The sequence below is a fragment of the Maylandia zebra genome, linkage group LG14 (assembly GCF_041146795.1).
Source record: "Maylandia zebra isolate NMK-2024a linkage group LG14, Mzebra_GT3a, whole genome shotgun sequence".
Classification (NCBI taxonomy): domain Eukaryota; kingdom Metazoa; phylum Chordata; class Actinopteri; order Cichliformes; family Cichlidae; genus Maylandia; species Maylandia zebra.
Window position 1 is genome coordinate 17,727,636 of NC_135180.1, and position 16,466 is coordinate 17,744,101.

Sequence of the window (16,466 nt, forward strand, 5' to 3'; positions counted from 1 at the left end):
AGAAACTTTTTGACAGATCCACCTCATGTTGTGTAGCCTTCTGAATTTTATACTTATTGGGCTACATGCTTGTTTATTACATATATAGTACACAGAATCAACATTCACATTTTTTAACTGAAGTGTTTAATTATTTGAGCTAAAGTCAATAAGAAAGTTACAAACTTTCCATATATGAAACGTGTATAGCCTACTTGCTGCATTTATTGTATTTTAACCATACATATCACATAACACTTAACACCTGGATTTGTAAAGAAATGCCTCTGATTTTGCCACCCCATCTGTTTCCCATGCCACTCTAAGCCTCGGGTACGCACAGAATGTTTTTGTTCGTTGTGTGGTTGAACTTAGCGCGGTTCAAAGCTTCGTTTCTATTGGTCACTTGGGTCGCTATTGCGCGGCGCAAGCATTAAAAAAGAATGGGTTTCGGAGCGCAGCGCTGCGCATGCCGCGTCCCACGTGACCACGTGCTTGCTTCGGCAAGCGCGTACGCTAAATTGGATACGATACAGAGAAGATTAGCATGGCCCCTGCGCAAGGATGACACGTGAAAGGGCCTTAAGAAGAAATCTGAAGTAAGGAGGCGGTCCAAACCCAAACTTCGTAGCTTTGTTGTCTAAAGACGTACCATCACCAGCGGGATGATTTTATATAACGAGACGCAGATGAAGATGCACGCTGGAAGGTGGATTTTTCTTTTCGCCCTGTGAGTCGTCTGTGTGTCTTCAAATGGTAAGTGCTTCTGTGAAAAGTGTAAAAAAAAAAAGAAAAAAAAAGAAAGGTCTAATCAGTAAACGTTTTTGATCAAAACACGCTTTTTAAAGTTCTTTTGATTGACTAAATTCAGAAATCTGTTGATGAAAGTTACTCTTAATGTATTTACATCGTTAAACTATCAACTAACATTCATGAGACATTTCATAACGCATTAAATTCTCTACCATTTGATTAAAAAAAAACTCAGAGCAGAACTCTCAGACCATAGCTTTCACTGAAATAAAGCACATAACATAAACTCAGTGAGAATTTTCCACCCGCTTCAGATGTTGTCACTGATAACATTCGAAGCGGATGAATTTCCAGGATTTTTGCAACCTGTTTATCTTGCGTCTTCCGCAGTTTTGCTTTCAAACATGTCTAAACGTGAATAGAATGTGAACAGACAAAATAAATAGAAACTTTTTTGTCCAATGTTGTGTGATCTTGTTTATTGTAGGAGGAAGTTTGCACTCTGAAGTATGAAGAAGCATTTAGAAAGCGAACTCCGAAATCTTACAGATTAGTCACGAAGCTTGAAGAAAATACAGGAGAAACTTTTATCACTGCTCATACCAAACTAATAATAATACAAATATTTTCTCTGCATTTTTAACTATATATCCGTACTATCTTTCAAGATTATTTTTTAATATTGAGCAATACAGAGAAATAAGATTTATATTTAATAGATTCACATCCTTTAATGCTTACTTGAAGAAATAAAGTCTGGAGATCTACTGTAAGGAGGAGAAATAGGTTCTTCTGCTTGCTCTTTATTCATTTGAATATGAAACGGGTAACCTGAACTTATTCTCATATTTAATTTTCCCTTTCAGATGAAGAATCATGTGAAGATTTAGGAGAATTTTGCAGCATGAGCAGACTGAGCATTTCACTTGGCTCATCTGTGTTCCTACCGTGCACTGCTCGGCCAGCCAGTTCCAACTGGGTGACATGGAGCCACATTCCCAAAGGGGAGGTGGTCAACCTGTCACCTTTAGGACATGTTAAGTACCAGGACCCCAGAAATGGCAGAGTTAAAACCTTTCCATTTCAGGGCTTGGAGGGAAACTACTCCATCAGAATTGATGATCTTGAGTTAACAGACCTTGGATGTTACTCCTGTATACAGGATAACATCCATCACCACTGTTTTCAAGTGGTGATGGTTGAAGTAGGTAAGTGGATTTTTATTTGTTTAAGTTAAGTTGAGCAGCACCCTGCAGTTTCTTCCTTTTTATGGTCACAAACCTCAGGCTCAACATACACAAAAAGACAAATGAATAAGCTACTGTTTCCTATTATTAATATGTTGTGGAATCACGTGCAGGTACAAGGAGGGACATGCAGATGATTTACATCTGTGTTAGTGTGGTTGCTCTCCTTCTGCTGTGTGTTGGCGGCTACACCTGCAAGAAATGCATAGGTGAGAACCTGACATGTCTGACATTCTCATTCAGTAGAGATGGTAAAAGAATCTGGGTGGTTGAATTGCTAAGTGGGTCAAAGTTACCTTACAACATTGATTATAAAGCAATATTGTAAGCTTCCTGGATATAATGATGTGACTGTCAATATTTTTATGTGTATTTTAAATAATCTGTGTGTCAGGCAGAAACATAATGATAATGATTTTTCTTGGGAAGTGTAAAATAAAATCTGTTCTTTGTTTGTGTACACTACAGGAACTAAAAGGTAATGGACCACAGAATTTTCCTCTTCGTCATGTTCATCTTCAGCAGAGGGGAAACAAACAAACAAAAACTTAAAAAAAAATGTAAAAGAGGAGCAAAAAAGCCTAAAAAGAACTAGCAAAGAAATAATAATGAATAAATTCTACAAATAAATAAATTATTCACATCTAAAAAAAATTGTTAATTCTGCTCTGTTACTTTTAGTTTTGTATATAATCCAACTTAATTTTTTGTGGTTGTTTTGTCCTTGAAAGTTTCTTGGTGAACTGTGTTTATGAAGAAAAATCAAAAAGAAATAATTGAATCAGTCTGTGTACCATCATTGTGCCTTACGTTCTGGTTGTATCATTATTATGTTCTCTGAACTGTTTTGTACTATCAAATAAATCAAAGAAGAAATTTGCAGGATGATGATCAATGAAGTTGCAACATCTATTAAACTTTAATCATATTTGTATATAGCCTACAGTGTAGCTTTGACACCCTCGAGCTCAGGAGGAAAGTGAATGAGGACACGCTGTTGAACAAAACATGCATCAGAATTATTTCCATATATCACCTGTACTCGCTGGTTAACGGGATACACAACAACAACAACACACCTCTTTTGTTACACAGCATTTTGAGATCCCACTCTACTTTCTAGTCTGTCACTTTGGACTGGCTTCAGGTTTTTCTTTATTCAAGGATTAAAATGGGGGTTTGGCAGGCAAACACAGTCCAAACATCAGTGATAGAACCAATCAAAAGCTATTTTATTTTTTATTTTCTCTCTGTACGTGTTGTAAAAACTTTTTTTTAAAAAGTACTGCCTGAACTTACTTAGACATTTGGCAGCTGTTGTGTGAAGCTTAATAGAGCAAAGCATTCTGTTAAATGCATGAAACTGTTGGTTTTGTGGTTTTCTTCTGTGAAGCTTAAAGGGTTTACTAAAGCATTGCAGGTAGCAGCTTACATTGTTAGAGAAGCTGATGAAGATGCACGCTGCCGAGTGGAGTTTCGTTTTTGCCCTGTGTTTCAACTGTGTGTCTCCAAATAGTAAGTGCTTTTGTCAAAGAAAAAAGTGTGAATACATGCTAATAAACATTCATGTCACAAAAATCAGTTTTGCTCAAAAATGAAAGGAAAAAACATACTACTACAACAACAACAACATTACCTTTTTAACTATATATTGCACATTCTTTTGATTGCATATTTTTGGTTATATTTTTCACGAGCTTCATAGCATTGTCTAACATGTCTAACATATATTTAGAATTTAAGTAAAGAAAGATATATACAAGTTATACATACACATGCATACGTACATACATACACACATATACATCATATATGTGTGTGTGTATATATATATATATACACACGCACATATATATACGCATATATATTTCCACATACATGCTTACACATAAATGCCATGTGAGGAGCAGGTGCAGTATGATCAGTGAGATTGCACATTGAGTGTGTGTGTGTGTGTGGGGGGGGGCTACTATAAGTACGGTTATAATAAATACAGTTTAAAGATTATAGTTCATAAATAAAGTGTAATGTCCATGAGTGTTGGCAGTGCAGTTATCCTCCAATCAGGGTGGAGGTGGTGCATGTTTGACAGCCTGCGAGTAGAAGCTTCTGTTGAGTCTGTTCGTTTGTTTGTTCATTTATTTCGATCATTTAAACAATATACAGGTACATTTAGCAAATAAAACAAGAGAGAAAAAAATACTATACAGAATAATATTAATATATTTCAATATTGCTTCTGATTCAGTTACATGTCGAAAGGAAGTGGGAAGAAGTACACACATATATAATCTGACCTCTTTGCCATAAGTTATCAGTCAATATTTAGTCAGCTTCCTTACTGATATAATCTGTAATAAAAATACCGAACAGATTTTTGTTATAATATATACTATAATATCACATCATGAAATTTTCTAGATAGAGACATTTACTTAATTTCAACATTTTCTCTTTCTTTATAGGTTCAAGAAGATCATATCTTTTTTAACTCTCTTTGAACTGTTTCAACATTGCTTCGATTCCATATTCAAATTGTTCCAGTTTCACTCCATGCACAGAAACACAAAAGCTTTTTCTTGTAGTACGTACCTTCCCTATTTTGAAATTACAAAAACCCCTTACATTATAACTTCTTTAAAAAAAAAAACATACTCTGAATATTACCTGGCAGTTCCTTTTTTTTTTTTTTTTTTTTTTTTGCTTTTTTGCTTTGAATAGAATTTGTGCTGTTTGGAATTTCACTAGATCAGCAAATTTCAATACTTCAGACTGCAAAAATAGTGAGTTTGTATGATCCCTATAACCTGCACTGTGGATGATTCAAACTGCTGTTTTTTGAAGAGTAAAAAGTCTCAAAGGTGTCTTTGACCTGATGGACCTGAAGCCTTTGCCTGAGAGAAGGGGGGGGAAAGTGAGTGTCCAGGGTGCAAGGGGTCCTTGATGATGATACTGGCTTTCCACTGAAGTCTGCCAAATGTCTCTGAGGGGGGTTAGTGAAGTGCTAATTGCTCGCTCTGCTGCCCTCACCACCTGCTGCAGTTTCATCTTGTCTTCTACAGTGCAGCGGTTGAACCAGAGTGTGCAGCAGTAGGTCAGAAGGCTCTCGATGGTGGAGCGGTAGAGGTTTACTAGCAGTCTCTGGGGTAATTGGGCCTGACAAAACTTCCTCAGAAAGTACAGCCTTTATTGTGCTTTCCCTACCTAGTGGGAAATGTTTGTGGACCAGGTAAGGTTGGCCGAGATGTGGACTCCGAGAAACTTAAAGCTTTCTACCTCCTCACCATTAATGTAGAGGCTAGAGTGCTCAGATCGCCTTGTTCTCCTGAAGTCGATTACCATTTCCTTGGTCTTGACTGTTGTTGTCACACTATTGCTTCAGATGCTGAACCTCCGCTCTGTAGGTTGAATCATCGTTGTTGTCGATCAGTCCTATGATGGTGGTGTCATCAGCAAACGTCGTTATGTTTATAAAAGAAATAGAAAACAAATCAGCGTAAATTTGCACAGGCATACAGGGAGTGCAGAATTATTAGGCAAGTTGTATTTTTGAGGAATCATTTTATTATTGAACAACAACCATGTTCTCAATGAACCCAAAAAACTCATTAATATCAAAGCTGAATGTTTTTGGAAGTAGTTTTTAGTTTGTTTTTAGTTTTAGCTATTTTAGGGGGATGTCTGTGTGTGCAGGTGACTATTACTGTGCATAATTATTAGGCAACTTAACAAAAACAAATATATACCCATTTCAATTATTTATTTTTACCAGTGAAACCAATATAACATCTCCACATTCACAAATATACATTTCTGACATTCAAAAACAAAACAAAAACAAATCAGCGACCAATATAGCCACCTTTCTTTGCAAGGACACTCAAAAGCCTGCCATCCATGGATTCTGTCAGTGTTTTGATCTGTTCACCATCAACATTGCGTGCAGCAGCAACCACAGCCTCCCAGACACTGTTCAGAGAGGTGTACTGTTTTCCCTCCTTGTAAATCTCACATTTGATGATGGACCACAGGTTCTCAATGGGGTTCAGATCAGGTGAACAAGGAGGCCATGTCATTAGTTTTTCTTCTTTTATACCCTTTCTTGCCAGCCACGCTGTGGAGTACTTGGACGCGTGTGATGGAGCATTGTCCTGCATGAAAATCATGTTTTTCTTGAAGGATGCAGACTTCTTCCTGTACCACTGCTTGAAGAAGGTGTCTTCCAGAAACTGGCAGTAGGACTGGGAGTTGAGCTTGACTCCATCCTCAACCCGAAAAGGCCCCACAAGCTCATCTTTGATGATACCAGCCCAAACCAGTACTCCACCTCCACCTTGCTGGCGTCTGAGTCGGACTGGAGCTCTCTGCCCTTTACCAATCCAGCCACGGGCCCATCCATCTGGCCCATCAAGACTCACTCTCATTTCATCAGTCCATAAAACCTTAGAAAAACCAGTCTTGAGATATTTCTTGGCCCAGTCTTGACGTTTCAGCTTGTGTGTCTTGTTCAGTGGTGGTCGTCTTTCAGCCTTTCTTACCTTGGCCGTGTCTCTGAGTATTGCACACCTTGTGCTTTTGGGCACTCCAGTGATGTTGCAGCTCTGAAATATGGCCAAACTGGTGGCAAGTGGCATCTTGGCAGCTGCACGCTTGACTTTTCTCAGGTCATGGGCAGTTATTTGGCGCCTTGGTTTTTCCACACGCTTCTTGCAACCCTGTTGACTATTTTGAATGAAACGCTTGATTGTTCGATGATCACGCTTCAGAAGCTTTGCAATTTTGAGACTGCTGCATCCCTCTGCAAGATATCTCACTATTTTTGACTTTTCTGAGCCTGTCAAGTCCTTCTTTTGACCCATTTTGCCAAAGGAAAGGACGTTGCCTAATAATTATGCACACCTGATATAGGGTGTTGATGTCATTAGACCACACCCCTTCTCATTACAGAGATGCACATCACCTAATATGCTTAATTGGTAGTAGGCTTTCGAGCCTATACAGCTTGGAGTAAGACAACATGCATGAAGAGGATGATGTGGGCAAAATACTCATTTGCCTAATAATTCTGCACTCCCTGTATGTCTTCCTGTTTCCCTGTATAATTATAAAGTAAAGGTGAACAGCATTTAATGTCATTTTTTTCTATACATGTGTAACAAGTAACATCTAGTACTCTTCACCTCTGGAATGAGATATAGTTGCTTTCACACCTAACTGTGGTTTATGCATAGCTCTAACTCTTTAATATTATATTGAGACCCAACTTTCTTGCACAGTGTGTGTGTGTGTGTGTGTGTGTGTGTGTGTGTGTGTGTGTGTGTGTGTGTTAAGAAATATATTCTAAAACACTTCTTCAGTAAAGACTCAGAGAAGAGAAACACACAGAACTTCTTGCTAGCAAGGGCAGCCTCCAGACTGAGAGACTCGCACTGAGAAACTGCCCCGGTCTTTATTTATACTTCAGTGAGCGTTTGTTCCTTAAATTGGAATGTGGAGGTGTGTGTGTGTGTGTGTGTGTGTGTGTGTGTGTGTGTGTGTGTGTGTGTGTGTGTGTGTGTGTGTGTGTGTGCGTGTGTGTGTGGCCCCATAAACGACTTCCCTTAACCTGCTGGTCTGGAAAATCCAACAGTTCATCTATATGTAAAGAAGCACTTAAACTAAAACTGACATAGCTACGTTAATCCTACCGTAAAACAATAAGACAAGGTATGACCTCTGCCATGCTCCTAGGATGTGGGGGTGAACACGCTAGAATGTTACAGACCTCCTAGGATGAGACATTCTTTCAATATGCCACCAACTATATACTTCTACACACAAATAATTACATGCAGCATTCTACCATATGCAAACTTATATCATTAAAAGATTATACTGACTACTAAGTACAATTTTCCTATTAACAGTGTGTGTGTGTGTGTGTGTGTGTGTGTGTGTGTGTGTGTGTGTGTGTGTGTGTGTGTGTGTGTGTGTGTGTGTAAAAATACAGCAATCATAGTTGACACTGTATATGTTACATTCAATTAAAACATACACAGACCTTATTAACTTCATTATTCATTCCCAAAAAGACCTATTCAAATTTGTAGTCTAGTGTCATCTTTTCACTTTTAGTTTTAAAGACCTCAGCTGCAGCTTGGAAATTGGCGGAGCATATATGTAATTATATACTCAGTAAAATGTTAGCAGATAATACAAAAGCCAGTTTACAGGCTTCATTTTAAAGCAAAAGGTTCAGCTGCTTATGAACGCAGACGGACATAAAATCCTGCTGCTGCAGTATGCTGTTAGTCATCATTTGTCACATGATGAACATCACACACTGATTTTATACCATTAATGACTTCCTGATACTGTTTTAGGCTATTATCATATTAAATAAAAAATCTAGCGGCGATAATCAGTGGAGGTATGCTTTTCCTTAAGACTAACTCATATCTGTGTTTAGCCAATAATACATCTGAAATACCTTCAGGTTCAGGAGATGAATAGGGAGAGAAAGCAAGCTGCATCAGGTCCTTGCAGTCATGCTTTTGTCAAAGGAAGCTGCTGTGCCTGATTCTGATACCCCATTTTGGAACATTCATGTCAAAGTCACAGTCATGGTATCCCCACCTTAAAGATAATCAGCACGGTAGCAGACTAATGCCAAGGTTTTATCCTAAATATTCAGAATTATTTATCACTATGTGACAAACAACACAAAACAACAATTCCGTTTTCCACTCCAACAGGTCACGAGAAGAGTAAAAGCCCAAGAGAAGTCCCGACTTGATCTGTAGATATATTAGAGACGGAATAATTCTGGATTTTTGTTTGTTTGTTTTTGACTTCTTTAAAGTGATACATAGTGCATACTAACTGTATAAATTTTACTCCCCAAAGGAAGTAAAATGCACTGCACATATGGGATTGGTTTTATTGAAGTTCATCAAATCATCATTGTCTTAGATAGAAATGAGTTACGTCGTGATCATATCCAGAAATGGATCCTTAGAGCACTGCGGTAAAAATGTATATTGCTTACATTTAATAAGAGGTTGTTATAATAATGTGGTATGTATGAGATCCCGTTACTGCTTTTATAAAGAGCAATGTAAAGAGAAAATATTTTAATACATGGTGGGGTTAAGGTTTTATATAGATTTATGGTTGGATTGGCAACTTTCCCTCTCAGTAAGTTTTGATTTCAATAAAAGTAAAAATAGAAAAAAAAATCCATATACTTTTATTGTGAAGGTGCCTAGGTCATGTGTCCAAAAAAGGACCAATAAAAATGGAGAATGAGTTTAGTTTGCGGAAGCCGAGGAAGTAGCGTGTCGCCTTCGAAACGAGAGGACCAAATTTTTAAATAAGCCGATCCTCTGTAAAGTTTTATAAAGACTCTGGCCGCAAAGATTAATTTAAGTGTGCTCGGCACTGTTAAGGTCAGTGTTTCACGTGTTTAAATCCTCGCACGGCTCAACACATTCAGTTTTGTCGGTTATGTCAAAATCAGCGAAATGGAGCCCAAAAGAAGACGGGTCAAAACGTCTGCCCATCTATCAGCACAAAAGCAAACTAATTCAAGCTGTCAGAGACTGCAGCTTCCTGGTGGTCACCGGTGAGACTGGCAGCGGGAAAACCACACAACTCCCACAGTACCTGCGTGAAGCAGGTAAGCTGACTTTTATTGTCAAACACACAGGCATACTCTAATTCTGCACGTAAAGTCACCATATACATGCAGTGTACCTGAACTGAACCGTCTGAATAGTGCGAAGTTAGTGTGGCGACCATTAAATGAAAACGATGGCCAACTTTTGTCTGTTTGTTTTTTTTCAGGTTTTTGTAAAGATGGCAAAATTGGCATCACTCAGCCGCGCAGGGTCGCTGCCATCACTGTGGCCCAGAGGGTAGCCCAGGAGATGCAGTGCACTCTGGGAAAGGAAGTTGGCTATCAGGTCCGCTTTGATGACTGCACGTCACAGGTAAAAAAAAATCTAATAATTATAATACTACTACTACCTATAATAATAATAATAATAATAATAATAATAATAATAATAATAATTTATCCCCTGCAGAAAATACGTGTTTTCAGTATTTTTTTTTTTTGACACACACTTGTTTGTGCCTGAGCCAGGACACGGTGGTGAAGTACATGACAGACGGCTGTTTGCTGAGGGAGGTGCTGGCAGACCCTGCACTCTCTCAGTACAGTGTTATAATCTTGGATGAAGTCCATGAACGCAGCCTTAACACAGTGAGTCACCCTCCTCACCCAGAGTAATTAACATCATGTTGTTAGGACACTGACACATAACAAAGCTTATCAACTACCTTAAACCAAAACCTCCAGCCCTCAAACACAAACAAACAAATGAACAAAAAACTGAATTACAGCCTTTAAAAAAAACAAATTCTGTGACGTCATATCTGTGGTGGGCCAAGGTTTACATGCACCCATCATGGGTAGCTCCTGCTACAATCGTACTCAGATGTTTTGGTAGTTAGAGGAGCATGCACTGTGTAGTCTTTAAAACAACATAGAAACATTAGATTAGTTAGAACTCATCTTTCAAGATAGCAAATATACAAAATGATTTCAAAACAACATAGGAGATTGAAACACTGAATGGGGTAAACAACTGCACTAAAGTTATCCATTCAAACACTGCCACCTTTTGGTGAAAGTTTTTTTTTCTCCCCCTTTTAAGTTTGTCTCTCTGTGTGTTTTATTACAAGGACATTCTCTTGGGTTTAATAAAGAAAGTCTTCACTGACCCAGCCAAGGCCACCAAGGGCCGATCCTTCCCTCTGAAGGTGGTGGTGATGTCGGCCACTTTGGAAACGGACAAACTATCAGCTTTTCTTAGTAACTGCCCCGTCTTCGCTATTCCTGGGAGGACGTTTCCTGTAACCTGCACGTTTGGGTCGGCTGTTGGACCTAAAGATCTGGAAAGCACTGGTTATGTAAAAGAGGTACTCAGGGTCATCTGGAAATCAGGCACTGCTTTAGCCAATAATAATTATTAGTGATTAGGTAAGCTTAGATATGTTGTAGATTGATGTGTTTGGCTTGCGTTTATCAGATTTTACACCTTCTGCTCCACAGGTTGTGAAAGTGGCTCTGGACATTCACACTAGTGAAATGGCTGGGGATATTCTGGTGTTTTTGACAGGCAAATAATGATTAGTCTTCATCAAATATCAAGACTGCAACATACTCATTAAAAATAATATTGATAGTCAGCCACATTATTTCCTTTTTTTTTTTTTGACAGGTCAGTCTGAGATTGAACACGCCTGTGACATGCTGTTCGAGAAAGCCGAGTGCATAGACTATCGCTATGATGTAACAGACCAATCAGTGGATGGCCTTCTCATTTTGCCCCTTTATGGATCCATGCCTACTGGTAAACACACACAGTTGTGTCAGATTGAAGCCAGTGTCAGCTTTGTGTGGTGTTACTGTGATGTCATCTTCTTTTCTTTCTTTTTTTTTTCTGTCTTAGATCAACAACGGCAGATCTTTCAGCCACCACCTCCAAGAATAAGAAAGTGTGTCGTGGCCACAAACATTGCTGCAACCTCTCTCACCATCAATGGCATAAAGTGAGTAAAGACTGTCGGTCCAGTGGTTTAACAGTCTCTCTCACACCTTTTGGCAAACACATCGTCATGCTATTCTTGTCCACATTTAGGTACATTGTGGACAGTGGCTTCGTGAAGCAGCTCAACCACAATTCGAGGGTGGGCATGGATCTCTTGGAGGTTGTGCCTATTTCAAAGTGAGTTTCTGAAAAAATTAAGTCATTTTAGACCTGCGTACAGCTTTAACAGAGACTTGATGTATCTTTTTTGTAATCAGGAGTGAGGCGCAGCAGAGAGCGGGTCGAGCTGGAAGAACTTCAGCTGGGAAATGTTTCAGAATCTATACCAAGGAATTCTGGGAGAAGTGTATGCCTGAATACACAATTCCAGAGATCCAGAGGACGAGTCTGACCGCTGTGATACTCACGCTGAAGTGCCTGGGAATTCATGATGTCATCAGGTATATTTTTACCTCATTCTGTCTCAGTTTCTTATTCAGTGTAGTTTAACTAACTTTGCCTTCCTGTTGTCACCGATTTATTCATTAACAAGGTTGATTTGTTTTTAAGGTTTCCTTATCTGGACTGTCCAGAGGAAAGATTCATACTAGAAGCACTAAAGCAGCTCTACCAGTTTGATGCCATCGACAGGTGAGTACAGTGGATTTAAAAGTCTACACACCTCTATAAAAGTTAAATTTTTTGCAATGTAAAATAATGACAGCAAGATAAATCACTTCCAAACTTTAATGTTAACTATAAGATGTGCCACCCAATTAAAAAACAAACATGAATGCGTAAGTGTGTACACTCTTTTATAATAAGTGATATGACTATGGTCAAAACACACCAATCACCAATCTGCCATCAGTTAAAGTTCAGCTGTTCTTGTAGGATTTTTCTTACATTTACTTTAGTTGCATCTTACAAGCTGGTCCACAAAGAGCCTACAAAGCATCATCGTTGGAAGGACAAAACTTTAGGTCATTAAATACACCACAAGACACAGCAAAGATTATCATCAACAAGTGGAGAAAATATTGTGCAAATGTTACTTCTGTAAATATCCACTCAATGAGCACTCAAAGTGCTTTCTACCACAGGTTTTATTCATCCAGTCACACGCACTCATACAGTGATTTTATGTATTACTTAAGTGCTTTATAACACTCACATACACTTTACGGATGCACTGAGGGCAACTGAGGGTTAGGCATCTTGCCCAAGGATACTTCGACATCAGGACTGGAGGAGTCGGAGCAATCCACCAACCATCTGATTGGTAGATAACCCACTCTACTGCCTGAGCCATAGTGACATTACTGTGAAAAGGACTACAGGAGCATTAAAGGAGCTGCCTGAACTTCTGGCAAGAACTGGTTGTGCACTACATGTGACAGCAGTCCCTGTGGTTAAGGATGGCAAGATGGAAGCCTTTTCTTATAGAGAAAAACATCTGATCCCAGCTAAATTTTGCATACATTGAACAAACATGAAGTCTTCCAAAAGTGTGTTGGAAAATATGTTATAGTGTGATGTGGCCAAGGCTGAACGTTTTGGTCATAATTCCAAAAGGTTTGTTTGGCAGAAAAAACAGCATTGCACATCACCAAACGAGCACCATACCCATGGTGAACCATGGTGGTGGCAAGAACATGCTTTAGAGGCTGTTTTTCTTAAGCTGAGACTGGAATTTTAGTCAAGTGGGAGGAAATTACAAACAGTTCCAAATATCAGTCATTTTTGTCATAAAGTCTTCAGGTGTCTGCTAGAAAGATGAAGAGGAATTTCCCCTTTCACCACAACAATCCAAAGTATACACCCAAATCATCAAAGTAATGGCTTCACCAGTAGAAGATTGAAGTTTTAGAATGGCCCAGCACGAGCCCAGACCTAAATTCAATGGAAAATCTTTGAAGTGACCCGAAGAGGGCTGTGCACAGGATACGCTCTTGCAATCGGACAGCTTTGGAGCGCTTTTGCAAGGAAGAGTGGGCAAGTTACCAAGTTAACAATTGCTGTGCTGACTCCTACCCAAAAAGGACTCAATTTTGTATTAAAATCAAAAATGTCAACAAAGTGTTAGTGTTCATATTTATGCAACTAGATTATTGTACTTTAAAATTGATTTTATCTAAGTTTATATTGTTTATCAGTTGAATTATATGTGTTCTAGATCAGCGGTCCCCAACCTTTTTTGCGCCATGGACCGGTTTATGCCCGACAATATTTTTCACGGACCGGCCTTTAAGGTGTCGCGGATAAATACAACAAAATAAAACTAGTACCGGTACCAAAAAAAAGATTTATTCATAACACACGTGAAAAGACCCAGGAAAACAGCGTTAACGATAAAAATGATAACAAAATAACGCTGAAAACCGATAAAACCCCTGAAAACCATACATTTCACACCTGAGCCTCAACTCTCGCGGCCCGGTACCAAACGACTCACGGACCGGTACCAGTCCGACGTCCGGGGTTTGGAGACCACTATTCTAGATCACAATAACCGTGGAAACGATTCTGAAATCATTTATCTTGGTCTTGTGATTTTTTTTACATCACAAAACCATGGCATTTTATCAAGGATGTGTAGACTTTTTAAATCCAGTGTATTGTTGTTTTTTCAGGGGCATGAAATTTACACAATGTCTTGTGTAAATTTCATGAGCTCTTATCCTCTTATCTCTTTGATGTTTGGGCTGTAGAAGAGGAAATGTGACAAAGCTTGGGGAGCTGATGGTGGAGTTCCCCCTACACCCAGGCCTCACCAGGGCCCTGCTCAAGGCTGCCTCCCTCGGCTGCCAAGACCTGTTGCTTGCTGTGGCGGCCATGCTGTCGGTGGAGAACATCTTCATCAGGCCAGGTCCGCAGTAAATTTTAATGTTGATAATTTAAAGGAAATGTCTTCTAACAGGGACAATAAGCTATACATACAATACAGTCCATTTATTTACTGATATGCTGGTTTATTTGTGTATGTATTTCACATTCTACCAAATGGGGAAGGCAGGTGACATGGTATGAAATAAAGCTTTCGGCTCACAAAGTGTTGGCTGATCTCTTGTTCCCCTCAGGCCACCCTGATAAGCAGAAAGAGGCAGATAAGAAGCACCGAGCGCTGGCTGCAAAGACTGGCAGTATGAACGACTTTGCCACACTTCTCAGTGTCTTTCAGTCCTGCAAATCCAGGTGAAGAAAATAATCGATTAGTACTACAAGATGCATTTCTATTTTCCACTTCTTCCTCTAGAACTTCACATTGCATGACTTCATCTGTGAGCCGCTGTGTGAGCCTCTTATTTGCTCTATAGTGATCGACCTTCAGCGTGGTGTAAAGAGAACTGGATCCACTGGAGGGCGCTGAAGTCAGCCTTTAGTGTGGAGACTCAGCTACGAGACATCCTCCACCGACTCCAGCAGGTAAAGCTTTTTGACATCACTGCGACGCTCTGCTAATTTGTTCATATTGCTTCTCATTGTTTGTGGATCTGCCTGCTTGCTTTCTAGAAAAAAGATTTCCCTGTAGAAACATTTGATGGCAACAAGAGTGAACTCTTTAGGCGATGCCTCTGCACAGGATACTTCACTAACGTTGCAAGAAGGTATCTGAAATGATGCTATACGGCCTCATTTGGGGATTCATTATATATAAAAGATTATAAATTCACGGTGGTTGTTGATGTATTGCTTTATCCCATCCCACATAGGTCTATTGGAAAGGTGTTTTGTACAATGGATGGCCATGGATCAATGGTTCACATTCATCCATCCTCATCTGTAAATGATTTTTAAAAATGTTTTTGCTTTAAATAATTCTCTGTATTCAAACTGCAACATAAACTTACTGAGTTTTTCTTGTGGCTTCAAGCTATTTGACCAGGAGGGAGAGCTGAACTGGGTCATCTTCCATGATGTGCTGGCGACATCACGGGTGTACATCCGGACTGTTTGTCCTATTCGATATGAGTGGGTGAAAGATTTATTACCCAAACTCCATGAAGTGGACGCCTATGAACTGAGCAGTGTGGCGAGAGAAGAAGTTACAGCCGAGGAAATGACAAAATGGGAGTCCAGGGAAGCCGCCAAAAGACAATCAGGTTGTTAAAAGTAGAATCTGAGGCAGAGCCTTCAGCTTTCAGGCCCCTCTTCTGTGAAACCAACTCCCAGTTTGGATTTGACTTCTCTCACCTCTTTTCACCATGTGTTATACACCACTCTAAATGTAATCATTCTGGTTCTGCAAGAGATTTATTCCTCTTAAAAGGGAGTTTTTTCTTTCCACTATGACCAAGTGCTTGCTTATAAGGGGTCGTGGGATTTTCTCTGTATTTGTGTAGGGTCCTTACCTTACACTATAAAGCACTTTGAGGCAACTGTTGGTGTGATTTGGTACTATATTAAATGGAAGAGGATAAAACTGACTTGTCAGAATATGTATTTATGATGTATGTATTTATTTATTGTTATATAATATTGTGGTTCTTGGTCTGTACTCACATTACTGAGAGATACCATCAAAAATAGCTCAAAGAGGGTGAATTTAAAAGGGTTAACCTGTGCGGTGCTTTTCTGTTTGTTTTTTTTAATCTTCCAGAGGTTTCTGATGAGGATGCAATGAAGAAGCTGGAGAAGCGAAACGACGAAACCACAGTGAGCGAAGCTCGTGCTCGCTACCTGCAGCGAAAGCAGCAAAGGCAGCAGAGTAAACCTCTCTGATGTTTTTAAGGAAGTGATTCATACGCTATAATACAAAGGAGCAGTTTTAGAAGACATTTAAATAATAAAATATGTAGTGGTAATAAAATCGCCTCTGTCTTCTTTAATCCCTCCACTTTACATGCTACACTGCAGCTGTGACTCTGTTTGCTTTTAAAACTCCTAGCTGACTGACTTGAGATCCATTAAC

The 16,466-nt window shown here is 39.2% G+C and overlaps 1 protein-coding gene, 1 long non-coding RNA gene and 1 other non-coding gene across 3 annotated transcripts; all 3 read left to right on the top strand.

Moving 5' to 3' along the window:
- The first annotated feature begins 455 nt into the window (after positions 1–455).
- Positions 456–2,861, top strand: LOC143421941 (uncharacterized). The gene is made up of 4 exons (XR_013101544.1): positions 456–735; positions 1,599–1,940; positions 2,093–2,188; positions 2,448–2,861. It is a non-coding gene; the product is annotated as an uncharacterized LOC143421941 (long non-coding RNA).
- Positions 473–578, top strand: LOC111500904 (U6 spliceosomal RNA). Its single transcript, XR_002721302.1, has one exon. It is a non-coding gene; the product is annotated as a U6 spliceosomal RNA (small nuclear RNA).
- A 6,401-nt stretch (positions 2,862–9,262) lies between the features above and the next one.
- On the top strand, positions 9,263–16,364 carry dhx40 (DEAH (Asp-Glu-Ala-His) box polypeptide 40). The gene is made up of 17 exons (XM_004543903.3): positions 9,263–9,636; positions 9,804–9,949; positions 10,105–10,224; positions 10,707–10,943; positions 11,077–11,143; positions 11,246–11,377; positions 11,477–11,576; positions 11,666–11,752; positions 11,833–12,015; positions 12,125–12,205; positions 14,266–14,423; positions 14,635–14,749; positions 14,872–14,980; positions 15,068–15,162; positions 15,268–15,337; positions 15,429–15,657; positions 16,155–16,364. The coding sequence occupies exons 1-17, from the start codon at positions 9,465–9,467 to the stop codon at positions 16,274–16,276; spliced, it is 2,223 nt and encodes a 740-aa protein (XP_004543960.3). The 5' UTR covers positions 9,263–9,464; the 3' UTR covers positions 16,277–16,364.
- Positions 16,365–16,466: the final 102 nt, after the last annotated feature.

Coding starts and splice junctions, on each gene's coding strand:
- dhx40 (XM_004543903.3), top strand. CDS start 9,465: ATGTCAAAATCAGCGAAATGGAGCCCAAAAGAAGACGGGTCAAAACGT. Junction 11,378..11,476: donor TTATGGATCCATGCCTACTG/GTAAACACACAC, acceptor TTTCTGTCTTAG/ATCAACAACGGCAGATCTTT. Junction 11,577..11,665: donor CTCACCATCAATGGCATAAA/GTGAGTAAAGAC, acceptor GTCCACATTTAG/GTACATTGTGGACAGTGGCT.